This window comes from Schistocerca serialis, chromosome 7 (assembly GCF_023864345.2).
Source record: "Schistocerca serialis cubense isolate TAMUIC-IGC-003099 chromosome 7, iqSchSeri2.2, whole genome shotgun sequence".
NCBI classification, from domain to species: Eukaryota; Metazoa; Arthropoda; class Insecta; order Orthoptera; family Acrididae; genus Schistocerca; species Schistocerca serialis.
Window position 1 is genome coordinate 327,494,643 of NC_064644.1, and position 15,679 is coordinate 327,510,321.

At 38.1% G+C, this 15,679-nt stretch overlaps 1 protein-coding gene across 1 annotated transcript in view; it reads left to right on the plus strand.

Moving 5' to 3' along the window:
• LOC126412473 (DNA topoisomerase 3-beta-1) overlaps nt 1-15,420 on the plus strand; it is a 127,817-nt gene extending 112,397 nt beyond the window's left edge. The window contains exons 12-15 of the mRNA XM_050082085.1: nt 3,399-3,623; nt 13,638-13,793; nt 13,879-13,981; nt 15,032-15,420. Of these exons, the coding sequence (XP_049938042.1) occupies nt 3,399-3,623; nt 13,638-13,793; nt 13,879-13,981; nt 15,032-15,241 (694 nt within the window). The 3' untranslated portion in view covers nt 15,242-15,420. The remainder of the gene's footprint in view (nt 1-3,398; nt 3,624-13,637; nt 13,794-13,878; nt 13,982-15,031) is intronic.
• Nucleotides 15,421-15,679: the final 259 nt, after the last annotated feature.

Here is a 15,679-nt window from a genome sequence, read left to right on the forward strand (position 1 = left end):
CTCAGCTCTCCAATATCTATGTAGAGTGTGTAATCAGGAAAGCGCTGGATGGCTGGGGTGGAGAGATTTCAATTGGCGGCAGGAAGATCAACAATTTACTCTTCGCAGATGATACTACACTCATAGCAGAAAGTGTGGAAGCACTTGGTGATCTGTTCTCAAGAGTGAAAGATATCTAAACCTTGGCCTAGAGGTAAACATGAAAAAAACCAAACTAACGGTTATAAATTGCCAAGGCATTGATCAAAAACAACTTATAGGATGCTTAAGGAACCTGGAGATAGTGAGTGATTATGTACAGGGCTATTACAAATGATTGAAGCGATTTCATAGATTCACTGTAGCTCCATTCATTGACATATGGTCACGGCACACTACAGATACGTAGAAAAACTCATAAAGTTTTGTTCGGCTGAAGCCGCACTTCAGGTTTCTGCCGCCAAAGCGCTTGAGAGCGCATGAGACAAAATGGCGACAGGAGCCGAGAAAGCGTATGTCGTGCTTGAAATGCACTCACATCAGTCAGTCATAACAGTACAACGACACTTCAGGACGAAGTTCAACAAAGATCCACCAACTGCTAACTCCATTCGGCGATGGTATGCGCAGTTTAAAGCTTCTGGATGCCTCTGTAACGGGAAATCAATGGGTCAGCCTGCAGTGAGCGAAGAAACGGTTGAACGCGTGCGGGCAAGTTTCACGCGTAGCCCGCGGAAGTCGACGAATAAAGCAAGCAGGGAGCTAAATGTACCACAGCCGACAGTTTGGAAAATCTTACGGAAAAGGCTAAAGCAGAAGCCTTACCGTTAACAATTGCTACAAGCCCTGACACCCGATGACAAAGACAAATGCTTTGAATTTTCGGCGTGGTTGCAACAGCTCATGGAAGAGGATGCGTTCAGTGCGAAACTTGTTTTCAGTGATGAAGCAACATTTTTTTCTTAATGGTGAAGTGAACAGACACAATGTGCGAATCTGGGCGGTAGAGAATCCTCACGCATTCGTGCAGCAAATTCGAAATTCACCAAAAGTTAACGTGTTTTGTGCAATCTCACGGTTTAAAGTTTACGACCCCTTTTTCTTCTGCGAAAAAAACCTTACAGGACATGTGTATCTGGACATGCTGGAAAATTGGCTCATGCCACAACTGGAGACCGACAGCACTGACTTCATCTTTCAACAGGATGGTGCTCCACTGCACTTCCATCATGATGTTCGGCATTTCTTAAACAGGAGATTGGAAAACCGATGGATCGGTCGTGGTGGAGATCATGATCGGCAATTCATGTCATAGCCTCCACGCTCTCCCGACTTAACCCCATGCGATTTCTTTCTGTGGGGTTATGTGAAAGATTCAGTGTTTAAACCACCTCTACCAAGAAACGTGCCAGAACTGCGAGCTCGCATCAAAGATGCTTTCAAACTCATTGATGGGGACATGCTGCGCCAAGTGTGGGAGGAACTTGATTATTGGCTTGATTATTGGCTTGATGTCTGCCGAATCACTAAAGGGTCACATATCGAACATTTGTGAATGCCTAAAAAAACTTTTTTAGTTTTTGTATGTGTGTGCAAAGCATTGTGAACATATCTCAAATAATAAAGTTATTGTAGAGCTGTGAAATCGCTTCAATCATTTGTAATAACCCTTTATATCTTGCCTTTCTGATCAATTGCACAGGAAATTGTGATAAAGAAATAAGACAACGAATCATTCTTGACCGAGCCGCAATGGTCAAACTCGTTAAGATATGGCAGAATTAGGCAATATCCAAGACAACAAAGATGCGCTGCATAGGAGCATTGGTGTTTCCTGCATTCTTATATAGATGGTATGCGCAGTTAATATGTAATAAGGTGTGGAAAATGAGTGAGTGGCCCACAGACTGGACTAATTCCTTTGCACAAAAAAGGATCAGTTAGAGCTGCTCCAACTATAGGATAAGGTGTGGTGTTGGTAGAGGATGCTGCGTGTACCGTGGACACAATAAAGAACAAATGTTTCAATAATAGAACAACTTAAAATCACAAGAACGTTTATCTTCTCGTGTCAGCCAAAGATAAGTTCAGTTCCTTGGGCACATCTTGAGAAGGAAAGGGGATAATTTAGAGAAGACCATTGTGCAGGGAAAAATTGAGGGCAGAAGACCACATGGGAGAGCAGCAAACAGATGGTTGGATCAAGCGAAGAAGATTACCAGCCTGCCTCTTCACATCATATTAAGAAAGGCCGAAGATCGCTGTGGATGGAGACATCTGTCCAAAGAGTCAACTACGTAAGAATGAGTGAGGAAACGAGATCGCCACCACTCAGGAATGAGTAAAATGAGTAGTGAGATGTTGAGAAGCAACACGACTCTTATTTTGTAAAAATATAAATATTTATTTCCTACACCAATGTGTTTGTTTAAGTACTGAATGTCCCTCGTAGATGCAAGTGCTGCAGTTTGTATCAGCCACCATGTTTCCACGTGTATACTGCTGTATACTACCACCTGTACTAATGTTGCTGCACTAAATAGTTCATATTAATTCACTTATTAAAAGCACCACCAGCAGTTGAAATTATTTGTCACACATGCCTGTAACTGTCCCTGGTTTAAGTTGGCACATTGTTCCATTGTTTTGTGTGAAATCAAAATTCATTCTGCAATGACTTGGCACCAAACTGAATTTATTTATTTCTAAAATAAGAGTTGTATAACAAAAATTTAAAATGACTGTTTCTATCTACTCACACTTCCTACTACAGCATGAACACAAGATGAAATAGAAAATATGTTGCATGCTTCGGAGCTTATAGACACTGCACCATACCGTACTGCTGCTCTTTGTGCTGCTGCACACCTTCTGTCTCCTTGGACTTTCACTTTCTCCTAGTTGCCTCTCTCAGCTGTGCTATCCTTCCGTAATATTACACTAAATATCTAAAATTTTGTTTTCACTTGTAAGATGTTCCATTTGTTGTCTATGTGAGTACTGGATCTTGTAACCTGGGCATCATAAGTGGATACTTTTTGTGTAAATGCAGTAGTGAGCCTAAGTAGATACTGAGATTGATGGAAGCTTTGTCCAAAAAAATTATCAGTGGTTTAATGGGAGCCAGGGATACAGCTGCTGAGTAACTGCCTAACATATCTTAATACCTAGAATGCAAACAATACTGATGTTTGCAAGTCAGTATCTTTGTGTGCTACTGTCTTGCAATGTCGTATCCTAACTAATGTAACTATCATTTTTCCATATTGTTTTCTGTTAGTATTTGCAAGCTATGTGGCCTTATTACTAAGGTTAAGTTCTGTTCTGCTTTGTTGTTTTTATTGGTTCTTACGATCTATGTTTTAGAATAATTTGACCTCTTGCTAAAACTAACTTTTCCTTTTCTTCTTTTTGCAAAGATGTGGCAAATGCAGACGTTACATGAAGTATATTCAAGCCAAACCCTCACGCATGCATTGTTCCCACTGTGATGAAACTTACAGTGTACCACAGAATGGTTGTATACGTATTTATAAAGAACTCAAGTGCCCATTAGATGACTTTGAGTTGCTGTCATGGTCTGCTGGAACAAAGGGAAGAAGCTATCCTTTCTGCCCATACTGCTACAATAACCCCCCATTCAGGTATGATTGTATAATTTTTTCCTCAGAAATATATAGTTTATGATGTTTTTATGTGCCAGATACATGCAAAATACATTTTCTAACATGAAAATAATTAGCTGTGTATTTGTGGATTATAATTGTGCATACTACCTCAGTTTCAAACTGCCACTACACTGTAATGACAGTGGATGTCATGCTTAGAAATAGGTGGCTATCTCATAATTACAGGGAAAATTAACGCTCTCATTTGAATTTTTATACCACTGTAACATACAGTAAAAAACTGTAGCGACTGTTTAACAACTGCTAAAACAAGAGAACAACAGATGTGGATGACATAAAATTAGCTTCTTGTGTGTTGATATAAAAAGTAAGGTAAAGGCAACCACTCATCTATAGCAGTTTGATGTGTGGACAGAGGAACACATGTGTGCATTAGGGTCTCTCTCTCTCTTGTGTGTGTGTGTGTGTGTGTGTGTGTGTGTGTGCGGCGCGCGCGCACGCGTGCCCGCGCATGTGTGCGTGTGTGTGTGTGTGTGTGCCTTTTGCTAGAAAAAGAGCTAGTGCTCAAAAGCTAGATTGAATGCTGTTACATGTTTCTGTGCTCAACACAGCAATCTGCTGTAGGTGAGAGGTTGGTTTTCAGTTATTTTACATATTGCTCCATCCAGGAATTTCCATTTTTATTCTTGTGTGTGTTAACTTTATTGGGCAAGATCTGCTTTGTGAACTGACCTTGTGCCAGTGTCATTCATAAGACTTCAGTGTCTTCCAGTGTTCTTTGGACTGCTCGGAAATTCTTAGCCTCTACTTACAGTCTTTTGGTGTGGTGTCTTAACTCTAGAACTGTGAAACAGCTTGCTCTTTTCTTTTCTCTTCATCTGAACAGCATTATATTGTTTGATAAACCCAGAAAACATGAAGGCTAAAATCATGTACAAATTACATTTTTATGCGTTTTCATGTACAACAATATGGTAACACGTGCAACCCATCTGTCTCTATCTTTATTTAAAATGCCTATTGGTCAGTATCTTCCCCAAATTCTATAAACTATTCCCATGCACAGCTACTCTGACTCATTTTCCAGTCTGACATTAATGACTTGAGGGGATCATTCCACTCCCTTCAGATGTGTCGCAGGTTCCATACGGTTCTCACAGTTCCTCCCATCTTCCTCTCAGACTGACAAAGCCATTCAGTACATGTACCCCAGAGACATTTTTCTTGGGTTCTATCATATACTTGTGGCATGAATGAAAAACATAACACTTTATTGATAAAAGTTGAGTACTGAATAATTGAATACTGCTTTCTCCAAAAACTAACTCGCATTATACCAAAGTGTACAAAGAAGCCATGGATTGCTTATGGATAAAGTTACCTTGTAAAACAAAAAGGAAACTGTAACTGTCACTCTGAAACACTGCTAGTGTTTATACTGTGGATCATTGCAAAACTTCTTGCAAAACATTGTAGGTAGTTATGAGGACATGGAAGGAAATGCATTAAGAGAAAATAAGTAATCACACCATATAACGAAATATAGACAATATGAGATAGAGTGAAGGAGGAAATGGGTATAACCAGACATGAAGAGGAGCAGATGGGCCTAGGAGTAAATGAAATGTTGGTAACAGATGTGTGTAGTTTTGCAAAACTTTTCAACAAGCATTTCATAATTAATGCTACTCAAATTTCTAAGAAGCTCTGATGTACACACAATACTGAGAATTTACTTAGTTAATTGGACAATAAAAATTATTCAGCCAACTCCAGAAACAGCTAATAAAATGACGGGAATGTGTTTCTAACATTCCCATACAACTATGGGTAACCAATATAATTGAACCTCTTCTGTTGAAAGAGACTGTATTTTCAATCATATCTAACATTAGTAATTTAACAATAAAGTGCAGTCATGGAAGAGAATGTGCAAGAAGTTCATTCTAAATGAGCATGAAAAGCTGAGTTACTATATCCATCATTCTATTCCTTGTACTTTATTTATTATTTTTTAAATTTAGTTTTTGACTGAACATTTTCCAGTTCTGTGCGCTAAACACATTTTCATTATGACATATATTTTTAGTAGAAGTGTATTACGTTCAGACTGAGCTGAAGTGTTGAATCAGTGTAAAACTTTTTATACAATTTCCCTTAGTGTCCAGTTGTCATGCGTAAATTGAATGTGTCAGCAAAGACCTCCATTCATGACGAGACTGAAGGAGACTTAATACATTGTACACTTAATCCATCAGGAAGTAATTAACTAACTCCATGATGCTGAAAAGAGAGATTTCTATTGCCCACAGGGTAATGTTGTACTAGACTACATGAACTAAAGAATAACATATAAATTCAGAGTCATAAATAACAAATGTGTTTATTTTGAAGTTTACTTTATCGATTGTGCAGTTTGAAGACCAGGCATAATTTGAAAAGGGGAAAGCTTTCTTCAGTGCAAAAGCTTTTAAAGGATGTGAATTTTTCTTTAGAGTAAAAGACAGTTGACCTTAATTTATATAGTCTATCACCTTATGTAGCAGCATTGTTGTCACAAAGTTTAGTGCTTGGAATAATATTTGGAAATTTGTGGTAAGTTCCTATGGGACCAAACTGCTGAGGTCATCGGTCCGAAGGCTTACACACTACTTAATCGATCATAAACTAACTTGCCCGAGGGAGGACTTGAACCTCTAATGGGGGGAGAACTGTGCGAACTGTGGCAAGGTACCTCAGACCGTCTTGACATCTCAATTAATTTATTTTATTTTACTTTATTAATTAATTTATTTATTTATTTATTGTTTTTGAGGGATAGGAACTTTGGTGTTGCTTTTTGTCCATGATGATGTTGGTTCCTGAGGACTTATTTTTGATGTTTGTACTCTATTTTTACCTTACTACATATTTTGTTGTTATGTTGAAAATGAAAATGCCTTTTATTTTCGAAAGTGCATCAGTCATATTAAAGAAAAAAATAACAATTCAGGGCAAATAGCTCTTCAACTAAATACTGCTGGAAGTTCTTGAAACATGAGCATAGGCATAATTTTCAAAAACTCTACTGGATTTGTGTAAGCTTTAAGTGAGTCAAATTGTTTCATCACCAAAAATTCCTATTTATGCAACAGTGAAGACATCTTCAAGCAATTTTATAGCTTGGAATACAATTTGTATGAAGTACAACAATTTGAACATGCTAAATTCATATTGATCAAACAATCCACGGGTGCTTTACCAGTTCCTAGTGACCAATGGGCACACTATTTTGGTGATCAGACATATCATCGCATCAGATATGCTGACAAACTGCCCTGCTTGGGAGCGCATGTATCAATGGCCAAGGATGCGATTGCGCTGGCATCTGTGAGCGGCAATGTGCGGCAGTGTGCATCAGTTGTGGTAGCAATCCATGCAATGTACTGCCACTCCATTTGCACAGATTGACAAACCATTGTGTGTGCTGAGTGTCTTCTTAATTAGACCCAGTGCTGGTTCTCAAAGCCTTACTGAGATTATAGTCAGAGTTACAGTTGATAGACTGTCCCTGGTGTATGTTCTGATGGCCTCTCTAATGATGCTGTCCAAGTATTTCTAAGGTTGTTCTAAAATCCTGGTACAGTTGCCTCAGACAAACAGAGCTCTGCAACCACCAATTTATTGCGATACATTAGTTGAGTGTGCCTCTGGTGTTCTTGGCATTCATCTTTTGTTCTTGGCATCGATCTTTGGTGGTGCGAACTGTCTGTTTTACCAAATTGGCATTCTTTAAACAGAGGAGCACTTGACGACCACCAACTGTTTCTGGCATGCCCTGATCTTGAAATGTTTTGTATTTAATGGAATATTTTGTAAACAAATGGAAGGAGTCATAATGCACAGCCCACTCTTGCCTTTGATTGCAAATTATGTATGGAGCACTTTGAGGAAGAACCTCTGAAGACTTCCGAAGGGAAGCCTACTTGCTTTTTCCGTTATATGGATGTCATGTTCATCATCTGGCCCCATGGAAGGGTCAAATTCTGTGACTTCTGTGCACATCTGAACTATTATGCATAAATTCAGTTCTCTATGGGGCTTTACACAGAAAGAAGACTACCATTTCTGGACATTTTGACATCATAGTCAACAGAAAAGCCGATGGCACCGTAGGCCATTGTGTGCATCGGAAGAAAACTTACACTGACTTGCAGTTGCATGCAGACAGCTGCCACCACCCTGCTTAAAGGAAGGGGACAGTAAAAACACCAGTACATAGAGCACGCACCATTTTGGTTGGAGAGAGTCTTCCCTGGGAACTCGAACACCTCAGAACTGTGTTTAAAAAAAAAAATGGTTCCTCAGAGTTGCAGGTTAGGCATGCTCTATGACCTACCACTACAGGATGACCTGTGGAGATGGATGAAAACACAGAGAAAGAGGCAGCCACTGCCATTTTAGCATAAACTTGTGCACTGCTGGGAAATGTCAGGCGCATACTGACAAAGCATTGAGTGAGAACTGTCTTCTACTTGCCCAGTAAAGCATGGGCAATACTTGAGAGTGTCAAAGTGACCTGTGTTTAAGGAACAGTGGATTTATATCATACTCTGTGCAGATATGGCAAGTCATTTCAGACAATCAGTGCACACCATCTAACATCAACGCTGAAAACACCAGCAGTACAGAGACTAAGGTATCCGTAGTCTGTTCTCACAAAGCAATGTTTAGCCAAGACTCATTCAATAGAATTCAAATGTACCAGGATTATAGCACAAACTTTAAAATAGTAGAGCAATGTCATTAGAGACACCACTGAAATGTGCACAAGGGAAAGTTTCATCAACCAGGACTCTGGCTATAATCTCAGCAAGGCTTCAGAATCAGCACTGGGTCTAATTAAGAATGTATTCAGCAAACAAAACATTCTGGCATCCAGTGCAGATGGAATAACTACATCCACACTAACACAACCTGGGCTGCATAGAGAATTGGTCTTGGGTGGGGGGGGGGGGGGGGGATATAAGTCAGTAATCAGTTATACGCTCGCAGGAGGTCGATTTGTCAGTACCATTTCAACAGTATTAACTGACAGTACACCCACCCATGGACTGTTCGATTGACAAATACCCTAAGAAAAAACTGAAGAATCACATTATAGTCATGTTAATTAAATACCTAGCCTGTTTTGTAACAAGCATGGCCCCCACAAAAATTTAATTTGTGTTGTCATTTGAAAGTAATTTGCATATTCAATGTTGGCGTATCATAGTCTCCACATGTCATCACTGTGGAAGCTTTTCCTTCATTGCTTCAAAATATTATACCATGTAAGTGGGTATAGAAAGTCATAAATCCATAATATTAGCACCTGAAGAGAAAAATTAATTGATTCTCATTTCCTTCAGAAACTAGAGTATCATGTTTATATTGTTCACAAAGGCAATCTTTGAGTTACTTAGTTCAGTGCTCAGCTTCAAAAGTTCCTTAAGTAAGCATTTGTCAAATTGAACTAGTGTCACCAACTCAGAGTATAATGTAACTTCAATAATTTTTTTTTAATTAGTTCACACTTTTCCTCTATACCATTTCTATGTCATATTGTTTATTACATTCTTGTAGAGCACTTATTATTACACGAGCATCCTATGTTAAATTGACTGTGCGAAGAAACATTTAAAGAGTGTTTTTGTTCTTTTAATGCATCAGTAGTCTTCATTAGTAAATAATAATAATGTCACATGACCAACAGATTTGTGCAAGTCTTTCAGTGAGATGCCACTGCAGAGTCTTGCATTACCCTGAGGCAGAGGTACCAGGCCTATCCAGACAGTCATCAACAGTTACCCATTCATCTAGTAATTGAGTCCAACAGTGCTTAACTTTGGTCATCAGATGAGGGCAGGTGTTTCCAACATGGCAGGGCCATTGGTGCTTCATTAATAAATCAAAAACATAATTCAGTCTGTCTCATAAGTTAAAAAGAAACTAGAACTTACAGTGGTTTCAAATTATTACTCTATTCTTTAAAGTTGAAACTTTAATAATCTGATTTTTGTCCTCTTAACTATCATTTAAACACATCTCATCATCAACAAATTTCTTTACCCACTGCCAAAAATTCTCATTTTGCAATTTGTGGAGCAGAATGTATGCCTTCAAAAAATATTTCCATGGTTGCCAAAGTCAGATACGCACTGTGTCATATATTTTTTCTATTTCTAATTGAAGACTGCCCTTCATCAGGATACTGGAGAGCCTGGGTCTGTTTTGTTGTGCATTCATCTAACACATCTCTTGAAACAGTGTCTTTCCAATCCCATAAAATTCTGCTGTTGCACTGTTGCAAAATGGCACTGTTTTAACTTCAAATTTCAATGTATTTTCACAAGTTTGAATAGTACTTAAATCCACATCTTCTTGCCTGAGTTTGGAGTAGGGATCAGGTTTGTTGTAGTTAGATTTTTTGAGGAAACATGATGGCCTTGCACTCTTTGGACATCTATTTGAAACAACTGCACTGTAGTTTCTGAATTTTTGAATGCTAGTTGCTGATTATGAAAGAAAGTGCTGTATACTCTGTGATTCATATCAAGGGTCTAACAAAGCAGATATATAAATGTCGTGTGACTAGGGCCTCCCATTGGGTAGACCGTTCGCCGGGTGCAAGTCTTTCGATTTGACGCCACTTCGGTAACTTGCACATCAATGGGGATGAAATGATGATGATTAGGACAACACGACACCCAGTCCCTGAGTGGAGAAAATCTCTGACCTAGCCAGGAATCAAACCCGGGCCTTTAGGATTGACATTTTGTCACGCTGACCACTCAGCTACCGGAGGCGGGGGGGGGGGGGGGGGGGGCGGACAGCAGAGATATAACGTGGAGGTAACAAATACTGAAATATTTTACGATATCACCTTATGTTTTGGTTTGTTCAATAATGATGCTTTTGATGAAACATTACATACCAGTGAAAATGGAAACCAGCATTTAGCAGTGCCTGCTAGATTGCTATTGCACATAATATTGTTTATAACAAAGGGCGGTATCCACAGGAGACAAAACAACAGCAGTTTGATATTTGTCGAATTATGTTGATTCAGAACTAGTTTACAGAGATGCAAAGAAAAAAGTGCTTGCTCTTGCATATTCTCGAACAGCCTGAAACTGACACTGTTTATTTATTGAACTAAACTTATATTTATGGCATATTTTCATGTTTTCCCTTGCCTTATTTTGTGAACAAAATTTTCATGTCCCTGAATACTTCTCATAAAATTTAGTCATGTCTTCAATAACAAAAACATATCTATGAGAAATTTCAAAAATAATGTGCTGACTCATCACAATTATTGCTGAGGGTAAAATGTACACTTGAATTTGATGAAATGGACATTTTTCCTGATCTCAGTACCTTTTCCTTCCACTGTAAGTTGTCAAAATACTTTTTTTTGCTGAAAGGTCTGTGCCACATTTGCATTTCTTCATTGTTAGTGCTCAGTTCATTTGTGGCAAGCTTTTATTATTCCTAAGATATGGAAGACCCAGGATGAGCCATGCTACCATACGAGGGCTGTTCAACGCAGTTTCAAGTGTACAGTATGCTTCGTTTGTTTTTGACAGATAGAAAGGTTAGATGTGTTTTAGTGTGCTTGGCAGACTTTCGATTATTACAAAAAAAATGGAGCAAAGAATTTGCATCAAATTTTGTGTGAAAAATGGAATCAAGTGCTCTAAAACACTTGAAATGTTGATAGTGGCGTACGGTGAGTCTGCTCTAAAAGAAAAAAAAAAAATGTTTACAAGTGTACAAGCTCAGATGGCCGGGAAGATGCCAATGACGAATCCCTCTCTGGACACCCCAGCACATCAACAGCAGATGATAACATCAAAGCTGTGAAGAAAATTGTTTTGAAAAACCATCAAATTACCATAAGAGAAGTTGCTGAGGATGTTGGCATATCGGTCGGCTCACGTCATTCAATTTTTCCAGTCGTTTTGGGCATGAGACGTGTGTCCGCGAAGTTTGTTCCAAAATTTCTCAGTTTTGATCAGAAGAACTGACGCATGAGCATCACTCAGGAGTTCTTGAATGATGTCAGCGATGATCCTGATTTGCTCAAAAGGGTCATAAGTTGTGATGAAACATGGGGTTTACGGTTACGACATTTTGGATGCATCCCAGAGAACCAAGACCAAAAAAAGCATGCCAACTTCGATCAAATGTCCAAGTTTTGCTCACTTTTTTTTTTTTTTCAATAACTGTGGCATAGTGCATCATGTACTTTTGCTTCAAGGTCGTACAGTCAATAAGGAGTATTACCTTGACATTATGCACTGTTTGCAAGAAGCAATATGCAAAAAAAAGTCCGGAATTGTGGAAAAAAATTCATGGCTTTTGCATCATGACAATGCACTTGCTCATTCATTATTGTATATGAGAGATTTTTTGGCCAAAAACAACATGACAGTCATGCCTCAGCCATCATATTTACCGAATTTGGCCCCCTGCAACTTTTTCTTGTTCCCCAAAACTGAAAAGACCTATGAAAGGATGAAGATTTTGAACGATTGAAGAAATCAAAACTGCATCGTTGGAAGTACTGAAGGTTGTACCACAAAGTGCTTGTAAGAAGTGCTTTGAAGGTTGGAAGAAGCGTTGGCACAAATATATTGTATCTGAGGGGATTACTTTGAATGAGACAACATGAATATTGATGAATAAATAAATATTTTTTTCATAAAAATATAAAGTCACCTTACTTTTTGAACACACCTTGTACACTCTCTCTGTGGAGTCTTTCTGTATGGCGGCGGATGGAAGTACCTGACTTAACAGAAATCAAGTAACATTGGTCATTTGACCAATTACCAGTTGCTAACATGTCAGCAGATGGTACTGTGTTTAGTCTGCATAATATGCCTATGAATAACTAGATTTCAAATCCTATTACTCATAACTTGACAGTGATCTTTAACTCGTGAACACCTCTTATGATTTCATAGACAAATATGAACTAAGCCAGTGTTGTCAGTTGTCTGCTTGTCACAGCTGGTAATGAAAAGAAATCAGTCAACACAAACTGTATCAGCTTCTTTAAATTCAGCCACTACCATCAACCATTTCACTAAGAGTCTTCATAGAGGGGGTGTATAGTATTTTTTACTTCTTGTTTGACAAGCCAAGCATCTTCTTACTGAAACAGTTTTATAACAGATTCATAACACATCTCGGCAACAAACTTTGTAAGATTGGAACTGCATCTCATAAAAACACTTTCCTCATCTGAGGTTGGAGGAGGGTGTTGTTAGTAATGATATGAGTAACCTGGAGTGCCATAGGTCATGTTGTGTTTGTGTGTTGCAAATACTTGCAAAGAGGGGGAAAAAAAGAAAAAGAAAAATCTGGTTCTTATCTTCAGAGGACAAAATTGTAAATACTGCTGGTAGACAAATATAAAAGTAGAAGATGCTGTCCTAGTTTTCAACTATTTCTTCTTCAGGGAGGAAAGAGTGTTAGGTTGGGGAAAGTTAGAATGTAGCAATAGGTCGATCAGACACCAGGTCCAGCTTATTGTTTGTTATACTGGTCTTGGCACCTCCCTTTCTCAGTTTGTCTCTAACTGAGCATATTATACATTTTGTTGAATTTTCTTTAGTTCTTATCATTTATAAGACCTATTGCAAAGTTAAAAATATGAATATTTGTAACTAAACATGTCTCTTACGTTAAACACTTTGTACAGGGAAGTTTTGTGCTACAGAAAGACATGAATGAGAACAACAAAATGCTTTCAGATAATAGTTGGCTTTATCTTCTGTTGATTTGTTATTTTATTTTTCCTTGATGCTTCTGTGTCATTCCCCCCTACCCACTCACACTTTCCTCTCTCTTGCCCTGAATCCACTTTTTCTGTATCCTCTTGACTTACATTACTAAATGCAAAATTTTTGATTTGATGTAGTGAAACTTTACAAGAAAATATTAAAATTCAGAAACACCAATCATAAAAATTGTAATGAGAATTTCTGTATGTTATAGACAAATGAAGAAAGGAAGTGGTTGTAATGCTTGTACACACCCAACTTGCCCTCACAGTCTGAATAGTACTGGCATGTCAAGTTGTGTTGAATGTGAGGGAGGTATTTTAGTATTAGATCCATCATCTGGACCAAAATGGAAACTTGGTTGCAACAAGTGAGTAGTAATATAAAGTTGTCAATAGTGAACACTCCTTTTCTAACATTATAGGTAAACTAATAATGATGTTTATTCATTACAGATGTGATGTCATCATACATTTATTTGAGGATGCACATAAAGTATTAGTTGAGGATGCAGTATGTGAGTGTGGAGCACAGCTGATAAGTGTTGAGTACAAACCGGTAGGTTAACCTACACTATACATTATTGTAGAGATGAAATTGTTGCCTGTTCCCAATAAAAAAAAATTATGAGAAATGTAGTACATGATCAATAGTAGATAGATGTAAGGCAGGATGTGTAGGACTTGCTGGTTAAAAGTGATGTTGGCAGCGACATTTGTAATATAGTGTTGTCGCATTTAACGGTCTGAAATCTTATCTTGATGCCAGCTAAAGCATTAGAGAACAACAACTCTCAGGAACTTCATGTTGATGCCAACTAGAGCATTAGAGAAGAAGGAACAGCTGAGGCACTGAGAACCATAATGGCCTAAAGCACACCATTGCCAGACCCATACGGAAGTAAATATCAGTGAAATTGGTGAGACAGTTTTTTGTGATGTTCATATATATCACGTGGGACTACAGCACAGATAAACCTTGCTCACCATTAGATTAGCAGATGTCAGGAGATGCATACATGATGCAGTCTCAAGATCAACAGTAGTATACTTTAGGCCCCTGTGGTTCTCAGCACCACAGTTTAATTTATTAAGGGTACATTTGCACCAATATGTTAATTTAATGAATGAAGGTAAGTCATGGCTTCATTGTTTTGTTCCTTGGTAGTGTAGTAACCATTAATTTTTTGGAGCTAATACTGTTTGTGCATGAAGCATTTGTTATGGGCCTTTTGAGACATTTTCTATTGTGGAATGTTGCATGCTTTAATTAATGGTGCTTTTGTTTTTATTTTGACAATATATAATTACTATTTCATTATATAATTACTATTTCATTATATAGCTACTACTTCATTAATTTTTTTTTTTTTTGTTATGTACATAAGTCAATATTATATGCTGTTTGCATTTCCTAGATGAGTCAATTTGTGCGATTATTTCATTTACAAAATGTAGAGAAAAAAAGATGAAGTATGTAAAGGTTATCATTGATGATTCATAAAGAAAATTTGTTGTGTGGAACTTATTTTGTACCACATGTGAAAAACATATGTAGCTTCTGTACAGCTGTGCAGCAAGTGATACAGTTATCTGCCTTTTGTTGTAGGAGAAGACACGGCTTCCAGGTGAGGCAACGGAAATGACAGGTTGCGTTTTCTGCTCGCCACATTTCACAGCACTTGTGGAGAAGCACCGTGCTGTTTCCAGGCCTGCCGGCAGTCGGGCTCCTCGGGGAAGAGGGGGTAAAGGAAAAAGTCGGGGCCGACCACGAGCCCCAAGAGACAAAATGGCACAACTTGCTGCATATTTTGTTTAACACTATTTTTTGTTATATTTATTTAACAAGAGAAAGAACTGTAACCTGTGTGTAATAACTTTATACTTCGCAGCTAAGCAAAAAGTGGAAATCTTTTATTATGCTATTATTGTATGAAGAGCTCTCTTTTTGTAATATTCTTCATCAGAGTGATGTAAATAATACATTTATTGTTTTTATCTTGGTTTTATATGATTTTTTTCCCCAAGATTTTCCTGGGGTTGGCCGTGATGTACTAAAGGAAATTTTGTATATATGTGTGTATGGTGAGCTCACTCCACTGCAATCTTGTACTTTGTGTTCAGTTAATATTTCTACTATGTTTGTTGATACAACCCCCAACAGAGCGATGATATTTGAGGTCAGAAAAAACTGTTGCTATGAAGGTGACCACTGTTTGAAATTCTGTTTGCACTCAGTTATCCATCTAAATATTAG